This window comes from Saccopteryx leptura, chromosome 1 (assembly GCF_036850995.1).
Source record: "Saccopteryx leptura isolate mSacLep1 chromosome 1, mSacLep1_pri_phased_curated, whole genome shotgun sequence".
NCBI lineage: Eukaryota > Metazoa > Chordata > Mammalia > Chiroptera > Emballonuridae > Saccopteryx > Saccopteryx leptura.
Window position 1 is genome coordinate 78304558 of NC_089503.1, and position 18046 is coordinate 78322603.

The following is an 18046-nucleotide window of genomic DNA, read 5'->3' on the forward strand; positions in this document are numbered from 1 at the left end:
CTTCTCTGAGTGCATTCTATTCTCCGAGAAAGTGACTGTTTTACTTTCCACACAGCTAAGCATATAAATATCAGGCTTTCTTGCACAAGAATCAGAAGGAAGTGAGAATCCATTGTTGTTCAGTATCACAAACGATATAGCTTGCAGGGCACCCAGATGACCCCACATGGGCCTCTCACTGGAAGTGTACACCAAAGCTTTTCATTGCACAGCTTCAAGAACTCTTCTTGTCACTGCAGGAGGAAACCCCCGTGGAAGGTTTGCCCTGGGGCTGGTGCAGAGTGAGTGGAAGGTCTATGTGAAGAGACCTCTAGATAGGGAAGAACAAGACGTTTACTTCCTCAATATCACCGCCACCGACGGGCTCTTTGTCACACAGGCCATGGTGGAAGTGACTGTTAGTGATGTGAATGACAATAGCCCAGTGTGTGATCAGGTAAGATTTGTGGAGATATTGGATATATTGCTCCTTTTTGCTCTGCTTCTCTAAAATTGAATCAAAACCCATTTCTTTTTTCTGCTTAAAGCTGATTTCTGCTCTTATCTGCTTAATTAGTGAGCTGCCATTGGATAGAAGAGAGTAAGAGATGTAATCTAGGATGAAATATTATAAACATGGAAAAATTATGCCTAGCACAATCAGGTGTCTGATTTTGTCCACAAAAAAAAACCAAAAAAAACAAAACCATGGTCTTAATATTAAATAATGTTAAATGAATCATAAAGGACCTTATGACTTATTCTGCCTAAATCACTGATTTCCTAAAAGAGAAATGGACCACTAGAAAGCATAAATTACTTTTTTGTGTGTAAGTTTACACAGCTGGTTAGTGGCAATGTTGGCAATGAACCCAGCTCTCCAAGCTCTGAATGAGGTAGGCTTTCTATCACGGTACAAAACGTGACAGCCAATGCAAGGTGCCAGGACTAGATTTTGTTTTCTTTCTTACTGAAGTTAAAGCACTCTTACCTCTTTTAATCACCTTCTGGACTAAGAGACAGCATTGGTGTTCTGTAGCTTAGAAATGTGTTGCAAAGAGATTTAATCTCTTATATTAATGCCTAATGTTAGTAGCAGCTCTTTAAAGAATTGAAGAGTTCCAAGGATTCACTGGAGCTTAACAGAAGAGAGGGTCACGATCAATATGTGATCTGTGTCATGGTTGCACTGGGGCAGGGATTTTTGTCTGTTTTCTTCACCATGGTACTCCTAAAATCTAAGGAGTACCTGACAATAATAGTAGGTGCTCAATTAGTATTTGTTGAATGAGTGAGCATGGGAAGGGCGGGGCAAGAGACATACCATATTTCATCATATATTGTAAGATGGTTCTATGGTTTAGGAAAAAATAGCTGAAGCTAAATATTATGAATGCATTTGTAAAGAAATCATGCACCGTGCTAACTATGGCGGTTGCCCCACGAATACTAATGATGTAATTACCTTCCTTTACCTTTGCCTAGGTTGCATATACAGCATTATTTCCTGAAGACATTCCATCAAATAAAATCATCCTGAAGGTCAGTGCCAAGGATGCCGATATTGGATCCAATGGAGATATACGATACTCACTCTATGGATTTGGACACAGTGAATTTTTTCTAGATCCAGAAAGTGGTAAGGTGAAATTTATTCCTGGGGTAAATGCCATTGTTAGTGCATGAGAGAAGTTAAGCTGTCATATGGTTTTATCAGTAGTGGGTAGCTAGCTAGCATACAAGGGCCTTGACATGATGGCTGGCTATTTGGACTCTCAGAAATACTAATTGGGCATGGTGTCTGGAGATGGGTGCTCTGGAGCACACAAACTTTATTTGCCTTATAAAATGTGCCCTGACTTACTTACATTTATTAACATCAAGTAATCAGACATGTCTACTGGTGTTTCCTGTTGCTTATATTCGTGAGTGAAAGCATCTGCCCTATAAAGAGTATAAATAGAATTACGTCACATACACAGGTTGCCATGCACACCAGACAGCAAGGCGTAGTAGGGGAGATTTTCCCCGTTGAAATCCCTTTTGGGTCCCTTCCTGCTGCTTATTAACACACTTGTCTGGTTTCTATTAAACATTCCTGCTTAGTTTCTCCAAAGTTATGAGCCCTCAGATTTGCCTACATATTCAGGTAAAATTTATAAGGTGAAAGGTTATGAACACCAAAGCAGATGCCTGCATTGAAGGCCAGAGCTAATGGAGAAGTCATTTTCTATGGAGGTAAATTATTTCAGTGCTGTGTATTAGATGGTTCATTCACCGTCAATTTTTAAATGAAAGATTTAGCATCTTGTGTAAAGATTGAGCATCTTGCCTATTTCCAGTATTGTCTTGGTCCCATTGAACAACAAAATACTGGGACTCCAAAAGGTAGTGGCTCCTTCCTGCCCTGCTCCCATGGCCTCTTTATTCAAATTGGAAGCACTGAGCTACATAGGAATAAACTACTTGGCTATATGTGCCAGGTGTTTATTTATTCAATAGCTAATATTTATTGGGTAGTCAGTCAATATAAAATAACATTATAGGATATTTGTGTAAGACTCTCAGATGAACAAAACAAACAATGCCCAAGTGAAAAAGACCAATAAGTCAATAATAATAATAATAATGAAAGGCCGAATGAAGTGAGTGCCCAAAGGAGATATCAGGGGAGTTATATCTGGGCACAAAGGAAGAAGTAGCTAATATTCTGATGGGTGAGAGGGAAGAGGAAACTGTTTTAATGAAGAGCTGGCATTTGAACTGAGCCAGGATCCTGGTGAATAAAGCAGGACACTGCGGGGGCAGCATGAGCAGAGGACCTGGCACACCCAGGGAATGCCACGTACAACACCGTCACTGGGAAGAGGAGCTATAGAATGGTTTGTGACAAAAGCGATTGGAAGAACCACTTCAGGCCACATCACGGAGGGCCTTGAATGTCCAACTGACACACGCTGGCTGTTTCTCAGCAGGAGAGGAAAACGGTCTAACCTGTGTCTGAGAACTGGCTGTAGCAAGGAAGCCACGGGAGGAACTGCTCTATCAGTCGGCCTGGCATGGTCCAAATACATCCACTAACTTTATTTAAGTGTAATAATATTTCATGAGTCATACTTTTCACCAAATAACATTTATTCAAGTCTGTCACTGTACTTGATGTTTAATGATTAAATACTAAGCAAAACCAACCACAAGAAAATCTCTATGGGGGCTGACACGCTGCACCAGCACCGCTGTTCCAGTGGTTAAAATACGTAACCTTCCTCCATGTTGGTTGCTAATAACTGCTTTTCGAAGACCCTCAACTATTCCCACAGCAACCACAGGCTCTTCCACAGTCCATACCCTTTGCCAGGGTTCACTGGGCACAGCAGGGCTCCTACAAGACCTCCTTATGCTATAACCAGCCTCTGTTTTTATTGTTTGTTTTCCTCTGAAATATGGGGGAAAGAGGTGTTGAGTACCTGGAAGCAGAGAGACTGCCTACCCCTTCTGGGTCTACAGATTAGTGACATGACTGACTCTCAGGAAACTTGGGACACTGGTCCATTCCCTATGCTTTTTTTTTCTGGAAATAGAACAGAAATCCCGAGATCTAGAAGGTCGCGGGAGGTTTAAGGAGGCATGGAGCTTCTGCATGCATTCAAAAGGAGGAACCCCTGATACCAGAGGTTTCACAGTGGAATCAACTAATTTAAAGGTCTTGCAGTTCATTTGTTATCAAAACAAAATCACATAAATTTCCCCCTGATGTTTAAAATTGAATTTGTTCTATTTTTTTCAACATATAAAACACATGAGCCAAATGTCACTGGTCCTTCCTGTATTGGGATTCTTTATATAATTGATTCTCTGCTTTTCCAAGGAAGACAGTTGTTAAACAGACAGGCTATTTTATTTTTACAGGTGAGTTAAAAACCTTGTCCCTGTTGGACCGCGAGAGAGTCCCTGCCTACAACCTGATTGCTAGGGCCACCGATGGGGGTGGCAGGTTCTGCCAATCCGACATCCGCTTGATCCTGGAAGACGTGAATGATAACCCGCCTGTGTTCTCCTCTGACCACTACAATGCCTGCATCTATGAGAACACGGCCACCAAGGCTCTGTTGACCAGAGTTCAAGCCGTGGACCCCGACGTTGGTAAGTCAGCTGCCCCGATGGGCCGTTCCCCTGGTCCTGCGTTTGACACTCCTTCAGGTGCTGCTACCTCCTTTAGTTTCATCAGCCCACCTTGGTTCCTTACCAAGAACGTGTACATTGAACCACATTTCAGCTCTTTTTTTTTTTTTTTTTAAATAATTTTATTTTTTTAATGGGGTGACATCAATAAATCAGGATACATATATTCAAAGATAACAAGTCCAGGTTATCTTGTCGTTCAATTATGTTGCATACCCACCACCCAAAGTCAGATTGTCCTCTGTCACCTTCTATCTTGTTTTCTTTGTGCCCCTCCCCACCCTCTATCCCTCTCCCATTCCCCCCTCCCCCCCGTAACCACCACACTCTTATAAATGTCTCTTAGTTTCACTATTATGTCCCACCTACGTATGGAATAATACAGTTCCTGTTTTTTTTTCTGATTTACTTATTTCGCTTCGTATCATGTTATCAAGATCCCACCATTTTGCTGTAAATGTTCCGATGTCATCATTTCTTATGGCTGAGTAGTATTCCATAGTGTATATGTGCCACATCTTCTTTATCCAGTCATCTATTGATGGGCTTTTTGGTTGTTTCCATGTCCTGGCCACTGTGAACAATGCTGCAATAAACATGGGGCTGCATGTGTCTTTACGTATCAATGTTTCTGAGTTTTTGGGATATATACCCAGTAGAGGGATTGCTGGGTCATAAGGTAGTTCTATTTTCAGTTTTTTGAGGAACCACCATACTTTCTTCCATAATGGTTGTACTACTTTACATTCCCACCAACAGTGTATGAGGGTTCCTTTTTCTCCACAGCCTCTCCAACATTTACTGTTACCTGACTTGCTAATAACAGCTAATCGAACAGGTGTGAGGTGGTATCTCATTGCCGTTTTGATTTGCATTTCTCTAATAGCTAAAGAAGATGAGCATCTTTTCATATATCTGTTGGCCATTTGTATTTCTTCCTGGGAGAAGTGTCTATTCATATCCTCTTCCCATTTTTTTATTGGATTGTTTGTTTGTTTGTTGTTGAGTTTTATGAGTTTTTTGTATATTTTGGATATTAGGCCCTTATCTGAGCTGTCGTTTGAAAAAATCATTTCCCATTTAGTTGGCTTTCTGTTTATTTTGTTATCAGTTTCTCTTGCTGAGCAAAAACTTCTTAGTCTGATGTAGTCCCATTCATTAATTTTTGCCTTCACTTCTCTTGCCATTGGAGTCAAATTCATAAAATGCTCTTTAAAACCCAGGTCCCTGAGTTGAGTACCTATGTCTTCTTCTATGTACTTAATTGTTTCAGGTCTTATGTTTAGATCTTTGATCCATTTTGAGTTAATTTTTGTACAGGGGGAGAGACTGTAGTCCAGTTTCATTCTTTTGCATGTGGCTTTCCAGTTTTCCCAGCACCATTTATTGAAGAGGCTTTCTTTTCTCCATTGTGTGTTGTTGGCCCCTTTATCAAAAATTATTTGACTATATATATGTGGTTTTATTTCTGGACTTTCTATTCTGTTCCATTGGTCTGAGTGTCTATTTTTCTGCCAATACCATGCTGTTTTGATTGTCGTGGCCCTATAATAGAGTTTGAAGTCAGGTATTGAAATGCCCCCAGCTTCATTCTTTTTCTTTAGGATTGCTTTGGCTATTCGGGGTTTCTTATAGTTCCATATAAATCTGATGATTTTTTGCTCTATTTCTTTAAAAAATGTCATTGGAAGTTTGATGGGAATTGCATTAAATTTGTATATTGCTTTGGGTAATATGGCCATCTTGATTATATTTATTCTTCCTAGCCAAGAACAAGGTATATTCTTCCATCTCATTATATCTTTTTCGATTTCCCTTAACAATGGTTTATAGTTTTCATTATATAAGTCCTTTACATTCTTTGTTATGTTTATTCCTAAGTATTTTATTTTTTTTGTTGCAATCGTGAAGGGGATTATTCTTTTGAGTTCCTTCTCAGTTGTTTCATTGTTGGCATATAGAAAGGCTATTGACTTCTGTATGTTAATTTTGTATCCTGCGACCTTACTGTATTGGCTTATTGTTTCTAGTAGTCTTTTTGTGGATTCTTTGGGGTTTTCGATGTATAGTATCATATCATCTGCAAAAAGTGATACCTTTACTTCTTCTTTTCCGATATGGATGCCTTTTATTTCTTTGTCTTGTCTGATTGCTCTGGCTAGAACCTCTAGTACCACATTAAATAAGAGTGGAGAGAGTGGACAACCCTGTCTTGTTCCTGATTTAAGGGGGAAAGCCTTCAGTTTAGTGCCATTTAATATGATGTTAGCTGATGGTTTATCAGATATGGCCTTTATCATGTTGAGATATTTTCCTTCTATACCCATTTTGTTGAGAGTCTTAAACATAAAATTGTGTTGTATTTTATCGAAAGCCTTTTCTGCGTCTATTGATAAGATCATGTGGTTTTTGTTCTTTGTTTTGTTGATATGGTGTATTACATTAACCGTTTTACGTATGTTGAACCATCCTTGAGATTCTGGGATGAATCCCACTTGATCATGATGTATTATTTTTTTAATATGTTGTTGTATTCGATTTGCTAGTATTTTGTTTAGTATTTTAGCATCTGTATTCATTAGAGATACTGGTCTGTAGTTTTCTTTTTTTGTGCCATCCTTGCCTGGTTTTGGTATGAGGGTTATGTTGGCTTCGTAAAATGTGTTTGGAAGTATTGCTTCTTCTTCAATTTTTTGGAAGACTTTGAGTAGAATAGGAACCAAGTCTTCTTGGAATGTTTGATAAAATTCGCTGGTATAGCCGTCAGGGCCTGGACTTTTATTTTTGGGGAGGTTTTTAATGGTTTTTTCTATTTCTTCTCTACTGATAGGTCTGTTTAGGCTTTCTGCTTCTTCTTGACTCAGTCTAGGAAGGTTGTATTTTTCTAGGAATTTATCCATTTCTTCTAGGTTGTTGAATTTAGTAGCATAAAGTTTTTCATAGTATTCTACAATAATTCTTTGTATATCTACGGTGTCCGTGGTGATTTCTCCTCTTTCATTTTGGATTTTGTTTATATGAGTTCTTTCTCTTTTTTCCTTGGTAAGTCTTGCCAAGGGTTTGTCAATTTTGTTGATCTTTTCAAAGAACCAGCTCCTTGTTCTATTAATTTTTTCTATAGTTTTTCTGTTCTCTAATTCATTTATTTCTGCTCTGATTTTTATTATCTCCTTTCTTCGGCTGGTTTTGGGTTGTCTTTGTTCTTCTTTTTCTAGTTCCTTAAGGTGGGAAGTTAAGTGGTTCACTTGGGCTCTCTCTTGTTTGTTCATATATGCCTGAAGTGATATGAACTTCGCTCTTATCACTGCTTTTGCTGCATCCCATAGATTCTGATATGTCGTATTGTCATTTTCATTAGTCTGTATATATCTTTTGATCTCTGCACTTATTTCTTCTTTGACCCATTCATTTTTTAAAAGTATGTTGTTTAGTTTCCACATTTTTTGGGGATTTTTTTCCTCTTTTTTGCAGTTGAATTCTAGTTTCAAGGCTTTATGATCAGAAAATATGCTTGGTACAACTTCAATTTTTCTGAATTTGCTGATGTTGTTTTTGTGGCCCAACATATGGTCAATTCTTGAGAATGATCCATGTACACTGGAGAAAAAATGTATACTCAGTCACTTTGGGATGAAATGTCCTGTAGATGTCTATCATATCCAGGTGCTCTAGTGTTTTGTTTAAGGCCACTATGTCTTTGTTGATTCTCTGTTTGGATGACCGATCTAGAGCCGTCAGCGGTGTATTGAGGTCTCCAAGTATGATTGTATTTTTGTCAGTTTTTGTTTTAAGATCAATAAGTAGCTGTCTTATATATTTTGGTGCTCCTTGATTTGGTGCATATATATTAAGAATTGTTATGTCTTCTTGATTCAGTGTCCCCTTAGCCATTATGAAATGGCCATTTTTGTCTCTGAGTACTTTTCCTGTCTTGTAGTCAGCATTATCCGATATGAGTATTGCTACACCTGCTTTTTTTTGGATGTTATTTGCTTGGAGTATTGTTTTCCAGCCTTTCACTTTGAATTTGTTTTTATCCTTGTTACTTAGATGAGTTTCCTGTAGGCAGCATACAGTTGGATTTTCTTTTTTAATCCATTCTGCTACTCTGTGCCTTTTTATTGGTGAGTTTAATCCGTTTACATTTAGTGTAATTATTGATACTTGTGAATTCCCTATTGCCATTTTATATCTTGCTTTCTGTTACTTTTGTGTCTTGTTTGATCCTTCTCTTTTGTTTTTCTATCTTTTGTTTTTATTTGGTTGTATTCCATACATCTTTCCACTGTTGCTATCTTTTTTATCTCATGTGCTTCTGTGGTGGTTTTTTCAATGGTGGTTACCTTTGAATAATGAAAAGGGTCCCTACCCTGTTCATTGTAGCGAACTATTTTGTGAGTACTTTTGCACTCCATCGTCCTTTGCTACTGTTAATCTCCATCTTCTCCCCCTCTTTCTTTTTGTTGTTGTCACAGTTTAAATTTGGTTTTATTGTGTTCTTCTTGGAGCTTTTACTTGTGGCTCTGTTTTTTTTTGTTCTTTGTATCTGATTGGAGAACCCCCTTTAGTAATTCCTGGAGTGGGGGTTTTCTGATGATAAATTCCCTCATCTTTTCTGTATCTGTGAATGTTTTTATTTCTCCTTCATATTTGAAGGATAGCTTTGATGGGTATAGTATTCGTGGCTGAAAGTTCCTCTCTTTCAGGACTTTAAATATTGGGGTCCACTCTCTTCTAGCTTGTAGAGTTTCTGCTGAGAAATCTGATGATAATCTAATGGGCCTTCCTTTATATGTTGTATTCTTCTATTCCCTGGCTGCCTTGAGAATTTTTTCTTTGCTGTTGGTTTGTGTCAATTTCATTATGATATGCCTTGGAGTAGGTTTGTTGGGGTTAAGAAAACTCGGAGTTCTGTTTGCTTCTTGAACTTGAGGCTTTAGTTCTTTCCACAGGCTTGGGAAGTTCTCATCTATTATTTGTTTGAGTATGTTCTCCATTCCATTATCTCTCTTCTCCCTCTGATATACCTATTATTCTTATGTTATTCTTTTTGATGGAGTCAGATAATTCTTGTAGGGCTATCTCATTTTTTTTAATTTTTGAGTCTCTTTCTTCTTCTCTCTGTTGTGCCTCAAGTTGCTTGTCTTCTATTTCACTAATCCTCTCTTCTATTTGACCTGTTCTATTAGCTAAGCTTGTTACTTCGTTTTTCATCTCGTGAATTGAGTTTTTCATCTCTGTTTGATTTGTTTTTATAGTTTCAATTTCCTTGGACATATATTCTTTGTGTTCATTGAGTTGTTTTCTGAGCTCCCTAAATTGCCTTTCTGTGTTTTCTTGTATATCTCGGAGGATTTTTAGGATTTCTATCTTGAATTCTCTGTCATTTAGCTCCAAGGTTTCCAATATATTAAATTTTTTCTCCATAGATTTTTCCTCATCTAGCTGTGTTACCTCTCTTTCTTTTGTATCCATGATATTCGATTTTCTCTTCCTTAATGGCATCTGAGGGTGGTTTTGTTGATAGTATTAATGAGATTTAATAAAGAATAAAAAGTTTAAAAAAATAATAAAAAAAAAATCGAAAAGAGTTGTTTTTTTAAAAAAAATTAATAATGAAATAAAGAAAAATAAAATAAAATAAAAATTTAAAAAAAAAAAAAAAAAAAAAAAGGAAATTATTCCCCCCCTCCTTTTTTCCTCTCCTCTCCTCTCCCCTCTTTCTTGATAAAATCTTGTGGTGGACTGTGAATTATAACAAACAATGCCTGTGATGGAGGGCCTGAATTGGGGAAAAGTAATAAAGGGGCAAAAAAAAAAAAAAAAAAGAAAGAAAGAAAAAAGAAAAAAAAGAGCGTATGGACCCACAAAAAGCAAATAAGGAAAAAATTTGGGTCAAGAATAAAATGATTTGCTTTTAGGTGTTGGTTGTCTAAGAGTTATGATGAGAGGATTAAGAGGAAAACGGAAAAATGGGGGGACAAATTAAAAAATTACTATTGTATTTAGTGGAACAAGAACTAGATAATATGGAGAGCCAGGGATGGGAGCACTGCTAGTGAGTTAAAAAGGTGAAGTAAAAACCCCCCAAAATGCCACAAACATAAGTTTGAGTCCCAGATAAGATAATTTGTTTGTTATTGAGGTTTGAATGAGAGGAGATGTAAAGGAAAAAGGAAGAAACTAATATAGAGGGAGAAAAGAAAGAGAGAGAGAAAAAAAAAAAAAAAAGAGGGAACCACTAAAAGAAGAAAAAAGAAAGGAGAGAGAGAGAGAGAGAGAGTTAAGGGTTTTGGAGTGCAACCCTCATAGAGAGAAAGGAAGAGAAGAGAAAAGATAATGGGAGATGTAACACTTATGGGTAGTGTAGTTCAAGGAGAGGAGAGAGTAAGACCGGTAGAGAGTTAATCGGCCAAATTGGAGGAGGAAAAAAAAAAGTATCAAGAATGAAGATAAGAGAAACAAACGAACAAATATAATAAAATGGGATAGGTTATAAAGTCTGCAGATTATTCTTGATTTTGAGAGGTTATCTTCTTGCTTTTTCTTTTCTCTCCCTCTTCCTGGTCAGTGACTCTGTACCCCGGGTTTTGCCCCTTTGCCACGCTCAGGTGGAGGTTTGCAGTTGATAAGTCTCTATGGCAATGTCATGTATTGTGCTTTAGTCTCGTTGGCAGTCGAGGCTATTAGCATTTATAGGCTCCGACAGTGAGAGAGTCCGTGTTCCTGGAGCCTTTCTCCTAGTCTTTCCTTCCTCAATTAGTAGCCTGATAATCCAGCTATGGGGTTGCTGCTGCCTCTGCCTGGATAGTAAGAGGCTCAAAGAGCTGGCAACTCCCCACTCTATTTCCACTCAGCACAGGGCTCTGGGTAAGGCTCAGTCAGTCAGAGCTGCTAGCATAATCAGGCGGGCTTTCCACCCACTCACAGACCGCTGGCTCTGCCACTCTGTCCGGTAACACAAGCGGGTGCCCACTTCCGGGGTGCTTGGAGAAAACTCTCACTCACTGGCTGCGCGCGCAGACCAGGATATCCGGCCAGCAGTCTCACGCTCTGAGTGAAACCCCCGACCGCAGGGAAAAGTTGCAGTGTTGGAATTGAGTCTCGCTCCGTCCCCGTGCGCGGCTTTTGCAAGGCGCTGGGGCGGCCCGAGATTCCGCTTTGGCCCACACAAAGGCCCCTGACTCTGCTCCTCTGTGCGATGACACGGGCGCGCACTGCCGAGGCACTCGGAGGAATCGCTCACTCCTTATCTGCGCGCGCAAACCAGGATATGAGGCCGGCCGCTTTCCCTCTGAGTGAAACACCCTCGGCAAGGAAAATCTCCACCATTGGAATTAGTTCTCACTCTCTCCCGTGCGTGGCTTTCCCAGGGCGCTGGGGCTGCCCAGAGACTCTGCCCTCGGCCCACAGAAAGGCCTCTGACCCTGCCTCTCCGTGGGGCAACACGGGCACTGACTCCCGGGGCCTAGGAAGAAATCTCTCGCCCACTAACTGCGCACCAACCAGGAGACCGGGTAAAATGGCCGCGCCGCTTGTCTTTCTTTGTTTGGGTTTGGCGCGAGTGTTAGCTTGTATTGCCCGGGTTGCCACAGGATCAGATTTTCCTCGGCTTGGATCTCCGTGCCACAGCCTGGTTCGGCCGTTTGTATTCACCCCCTTTGCCCGCCTCAGTTTCTATATTCACAGTTACCAGAGAAAGCCGCCCTGTTTAGGTTAGTGAGGAAGGCGGAGCATTTCTTACTCCCTATTTCCTTCGGGGTTTGGTTATATATTTAGCCAATTTTTCACTCAATCATACCTTTGGGTGTATTGCGAAGCATCTGGAAGCTCCAAGTATAGGTTTTTCTGTTTCTGGTTGAAGATCTTGTTGAGTTTTGGGGGAGATTTATCGGTATCGCTTCCTACCCCGCCATTACTCTGACGTCATCCTCAGCTCTTTTTGATAATGTGAATTCCTTTACTTTTTAACAAGAATTTTGGGGTTTTTTTTCCTTTTAATCTTTAGAATAAAAATAACAGCTTCCTTACTTGCTCGTTCCTCCCGAATGTATGTAGTTAAGATGCTGTGTATGTGGCAGAGAGGATTCATTTCCATTTCTAGAAAGAATTGTCTCACATGCTTCAGCTGAAATATGACAATCTCGATTTATGGTAGTGCCCCATAGTGCAAAGACCAATTACTAAATGTGCTACCAATCCAATGGGGCTTTTTTTAAACTGCCATTTCCCAGAGCATTTTGGTCCCATATAAACTGACACTTCTCCGCAGGCTGAGGGTAGGTGAGATGAGAAGAAATTAGAATGAAAGTTGCTAATAAAGTTTGTGTTCCAAACCACTTTACATAATGAGATAGTGAGTTAGAAAATACTGGAGCTGATTGCTAGGTGGTCCTTCTGAGAATGCATAAGTTATTGAGGTGACTGCATGATGGAAGATAAATACGAAAGGGCATATAGACAGCCCCTTGGTTGTGCATTTTAAGAGCTGTAATTCAGAGTACTAGGGAATAATGGGGTGTGTCTGCTATGCTAAATAGGCCTTTATGTAATTCAGTGTCCTATTACTTAATTCAGAATTAAAAGAAAAATTATTGGACTAATGGAAAGGTAAATACATGATAATTAGTAGAAAACAAATGTAAAGTCTAGAATCTTTGTATCTGTCCCCTTAGAGAAATTAGTGGTTACATTTAGAATTATTACTCTAACCTCATTAGCATAATTTTCTAGGCTGTGAACCAACCCTTTAAAAACTGCATGGTATAAAGCTTGATAAAAAGTGATAAGCAGGGAAAGATTCTTATTGATTTATAATTATGCAGTACCCACAAATGCCCTTTTTTTTTTGTACCCCTCTATAGCTAGAAACGGGGAGAGACAGTCAGACAGACTCCCGCATGCGCTCGACCGGGATCCACCCGGCACGCCCACCAGGGGGCGACGCTCCGCCCCTCCAGGGCGTCGCTCCATTGTGACCAGAGCCACTCTAGCGCCTGGGGCAGAGGCCAAGGAGCCATCCCCAGCGCCAGGCCATTTTTGCTCCAATGGAGCCTCGGCTGCGGGAGGGGAAGAGAGAGACAGAGAGGAAGGAGAGGGGGAGGGGTGGAGAAGCAGATGGGCGCCCCCCCATGTGCCCCAGCAGGGAATTGAACCCGGGACCCCTGCACGCCAGGCCGACACTCCACCACTGAGCCAACTGGCCAGGGCCCACAAATGCCCTTTTTAAAAGGAAGATTAGAAAAACATTCTTTGGACTCTTATTAGCAGACTTTTGGGGGAAAGATAGAAATAATGCAAATGAATCTTTTAATAATTTAAATTTGACTTTGAGAATGTGTAATTGGTCCACAAATAAAATTTTAAGATTTAATAATTATTTTAATTAAAATGAAATTGAATTAAAATTCCAATTTTAAAATATTGGAATTTTTCTACACATTGTCTTCATGAAGATATTGGGTGTGCTCCACCTCTAGAGACTGAAGACAGAGGAGTCTGATTAGTGCATGTGTTTCAGACGGAGCAGGGTGGGGTGGAATCACTGACTTACAGGTGTGGTGTGGTGAAGCACGTGCTGTCACCCTGTCCTCCTTTTTACTCCTTCTGAATCCACTGCCCTGGCTGGGAATTGGAGAGGAAAGTGTGACTAGACTCTGGGCCTTAAGCAGTGCGGAGATGAGAAAACTTTTAAAGGACCAAGACCGGAATAATGATCGTATCCTGCTGCTCATTAGCACTAATTAGCAAAATGCTTATGTTCAGGGCTTCAGGTAGACACAGAAGTTGCAGTGCTGCTGACACCTGTATATTAATTGCATTCACCAGGCCTTCGTCTCTGGAGGACGACTCTAGCATAGGTCCAGATTCTGGTTTCCTCTTTCAGTTTTTTTTAGAACTCAAGTAGCTTTTAAAAATAAAAGAAATGCCTGACCTGTGGTGGCGCAGTGGATAAAGCGTCGACCTGGAAATGCTGAGGTTGCCGGTTCGAAACCCTGGGCTTGCCTGGTCAAGGCACATATGGGAGTTGATGCTTCCAGCTCCTCCCCCCCTTCTGTCTCTCCTCTGTCTCTCCCTTTCCTCTCTAAAATGAATAAAATAAATAAATAAATAAATAAAAATAAAAAAAATAAAAGAAATAAGATAGCTGGAGAAGAACAAATGAACACTTCTAAAAACACAAACTGAGCCCCTACTCTGTCCTGCACCATGCGGAGGAAGCGGTGTGGTCTTGGTCAGAGCTTGCAGGAGAGGCCCAGTAGCAGTGGCATCACCCTGAGCTGTAATCAAACCGACATTCTCCAGAATTTCAATGACTGGTGGCTTATGCCATTTTCAGTAGCGGCCTGGAAGAACCCATACTTTGTCAGGGATACCCATTTCTTGGTCTTTCGTAAGGAGCTACAGGGGAGCATGAGCTATGTACTGAGATTACCAGGTTATGACGTGGGCTGTTCATCTTGGGGTCAAACTGAACCTCTGGGCCAAAGCTAAATTTGCATATGAATCATTAGGCTGAATCCAGCCCTCTAATATATTTAGTTTGGCCTGTCTACACTGTTTTAGAAAGGTTGAATGAGTTCTCAATAAAAGTCAGTAAATTTTTATGCAAAACTTCAGTTTCTGGCATCTTACATAAAACAGCAGCAGCACTCAGAAGACTCAGCGGTGCTCGGTGCTCTGTCCGCAGCGGTAGGAGCTAAATGAACACGGCCCCTTGCTCTTCAGTAGTCCACTCCCTCCCTGTTCTCACACACCTCGCTAACTTATGTTGCTGCCTGACCTCAGACGCCTGTTCTCTGAAGTGACAAGGAAATATATCTTGCTTTTTTTCCTCTTCTTTTCCAAGTGAGAAGAGAGGAGACAGAGAAACAGACTCCTGGATGAGCCTGGACCAGGATCCACCCAGAAACCGTGGTCTGGGTCTGATGCTCTGCCCATCCAGGGCCATGCTTGGGAGCTATTTTTAGCACCTGAGGCAGAGGCTCCATGGAGCCATCCTCAGTGCCCTGAGCCAGTGCACTCAAACCAAAGCCATGGCTGCAGGAAGGGAAGAGAAAGAGAGAAAGAGAAAGAGAGAGAGAGGAGGGGAGCGGTGGAGAAGCAGATGGTCACTTCTCCTGTGTGCCCTGACCAGGAATTGAACCCAGGACGTCCACACGCTGGCCAACGCTCTTCCACTGAGCCAACCAGCCAGCGACTATATCTAGCTTTTTAAAAACTTTTTATTCTGAAATAATTACAGGTTTGTAGGAAACTAAAAAACAAAAATGTACAGAAGGTTGTACAGCACTCTGCTCCAGTGATGACATCCTGCATAACCATAGTGAACTACCAGATTTTGGCATGTGTGAGCATGCACATGTGTGTGTGTGTGTGTGTGTGTGTGTGTGAATGGTTCTATGTAATTCTACCACCTGTGCAGCTTCACACAACCACCACATTCATCCACCACCACATTCATCCACCACCACATTCATCCACCACCACATTCATCCACCACCACATTCTTCCACCACGAGGCTCTCTCCTGTCCCCCTTCACAGCCATTCCTGCCCAGACTCTAACCCCTGGCAAGCGCTCATCTCTAATTTTTTTACTTTACAAATTGTATTTAAACGGACTCATATAATTTTCAACCTTTTGAAATTGGCTTTTTTTCATTCAGCATAATTCCCTTGAGATTCATCCAAATTGTTCAATTGGTTTTGATTCTAGTGAAAAACATCGGCTCCACTGGTGTAAATGAAAGGGCTGTTTAGTTCGTGCAACTTCTTTTGTTAAGTATATTTCTTTGCCCAAAAGTAACTGCCTAGGTCAGGAATAAAATAAAACCAGAAGTGGACAGGATAATTTTAATCTCATTTTATGAGTTCTAAGAATTAACATGGGAATCGTTAAAGATTACATTCTTAGTTTTCCCATAAAATAGAAATATTCTCAATCCCATGAACAAATGGCACGAACCTAACATTTAGAAAAATGTAATCCTTTCAGTACAGGTTAGATGATGTTTGCTGGCATTACCTCTTTAGGTTAATAGCTTACTATTTATTCTACCTCTTAGGGGTACCACTGATGGGCAGTTTCCAAATTTTTTTTTTTTTTTTGTATTTTTCTGAAGCTGGAAACGGGGAGAGACAGTCAGACAGACTCCCGCATGCACCCGACCGGGATCCACCCGGCATGCCCACCAGGGGCGAGGCTCTGCCCACCAGGGGGCGATGCTCTGCCCCTCCGGGTGTTGCTCTGCTGCAACCAGAGCCACTCTAGCGCCTGGGGCAGAGGCCAAGGAGCCATCCCCAGCGCCCGGGCCATCTTTGCTCCAATGGAGCCTTGGCTGCGGGAGGGGAAGAGAGAGACAGAGAGGAAGGGGGGGGTGGAGAAGCAAATGGGCGCTTCTCCTATGTGCCCTGGCCGGGAATCGAACCCGGGACTTCTGCACACCAGGCCAACGCTCTACCGCTGAGCCAACCGGCCAGGGCTAGTTTCCAAATTTTGAAAGTTTTTTTCTCTAGTAAACAGAGTATAAAGTGGTGAAGTAGCTAAAATCTGTGATCATTTTAAGAAAAATGACATGAAAATAAAATATAAACCTGCACTGGAATATATGTTGTATGGCCCATGACTTATCAAGAGGCCAATTTCCAGATATTTGAAATGCAGAGACACGGTTTTCCTCTTATGGGTGAGGGACACAAAGCAAAGAAATGTTCTAGTGAGCAGCTCAGTGCTTTCCTGTAAAATGTTTTCTACAAGGTTTGGAAATTCTTTGGGGGGACTTCAGAGGAACTTGGAGGCTCATAACATGCTTTACAGCTATTTTCCATTCAATTGAACACATATTTAATGAGTAACTGGGTAGTAGGCACTACAGGAAGCGCTACAAGATTCTCACAGGTACAGAATGTGCAGTGGCACAGTAGTGAGGGCACGAGTCAGGAGCACACGTACTTGACTAAAAGGCAGAGCTCCAGGTTGAATTGGGTTTCTGGAGGAAGGCCTTCAGGGAGACCGGAACGTGAGGATAAAGCCGTCAGGCTGGGCATGCTGGACCCAACTAAGCAGTCAGGAGAGTATTATATTGTGCAGGACGAAAGAGGTAAATGAGGTGAGAAAAATAGTCTGGATCCTGATTATGGTGGTTCGTGGAGGGAATTGTGTACTTAAACCAATAGATGGAGCAGAGCCGTGTAGCACTTTTGAGAACGGAAATCATCCGCTCTGGGTTTTTGAAGTGCGAATCTAATAGAAGCCTTTAGGATGGGGGGTAAGAAAGGCTTCTAGGAAAGGACTGAGCAAGGCCACAAGGGCTCAAATTAGAGTGGCGGTGGCTCTGGGATTTAAAAGGAAGGAACAGATGAGAGCCTTTAGATGTGAACTCTGACTTTTAGCAAGATAGGCTAGGCGAGGTGTCAAACATGGGCGCCAGGTGAAGGTGCTGCCTGAGCAGACATAGCACCGGTGGCCTATGGAAAAGGAAAGAAAGAGAAAAACATTGGAGGCACATTGAGAATTAAAAGTACAGTCCTTCAGAAAAATAAAAGGGTTAGGATAAGTTTGCTATTCATAATGAAGTGGGGAAATCTTGCCTCTAGGAGTTTGAGGTCATAGTAATGGGAAAGCACATTTGAACGTTCAAAGACTAATGTAATAAGTGTTATAATAGAGTTGCCTCTGTAAAAGGAGGAGTTTTACAAGGATTAATCAGCACATATAAAATGTTAGCACAGGTCTCTTTGGGAACATTAAAATGTGAGCAAGGAATTTTCAGCTGGGACAACTCAGGAAGGATCCACAAATTGGCATTAGCGTTTAAGTTGGGTCGTAAAGGATGGGGCTGACTGGATAGGCAAGAAGAAGAGGAAGATCCAAATGCGAGAGA

General features: G+C 41.0%; 1 protein-coding gene across 1 annotated transcript in view; it reads left to right on the forward strand.

The window, feature by feature from the left end:
• Positions 1 to 18046, forward strand: part of FAT3 (FAT atypical cadherin 3) — a 700951-nt gene that overhangs the window by 596187 nt on the left and 86718 nt on the right. Inside the window, exons 12-14 of the mRNA XM_066370577.1 lie at positions 240 to 436; positions 1465 to 1618; positions 3889 to 4122. Of these exons, the coding sequence (XP_066226674.1) occupies positions 240 to 436; positions 1465 to 1618; positions 3889 to 4122 (585 nt within the window). The remainder of the gene's footprint in view (positions 1 to 239; positions 437 to 1464; positions 1619 to 3888; positions 4123 to 18046) is intronic.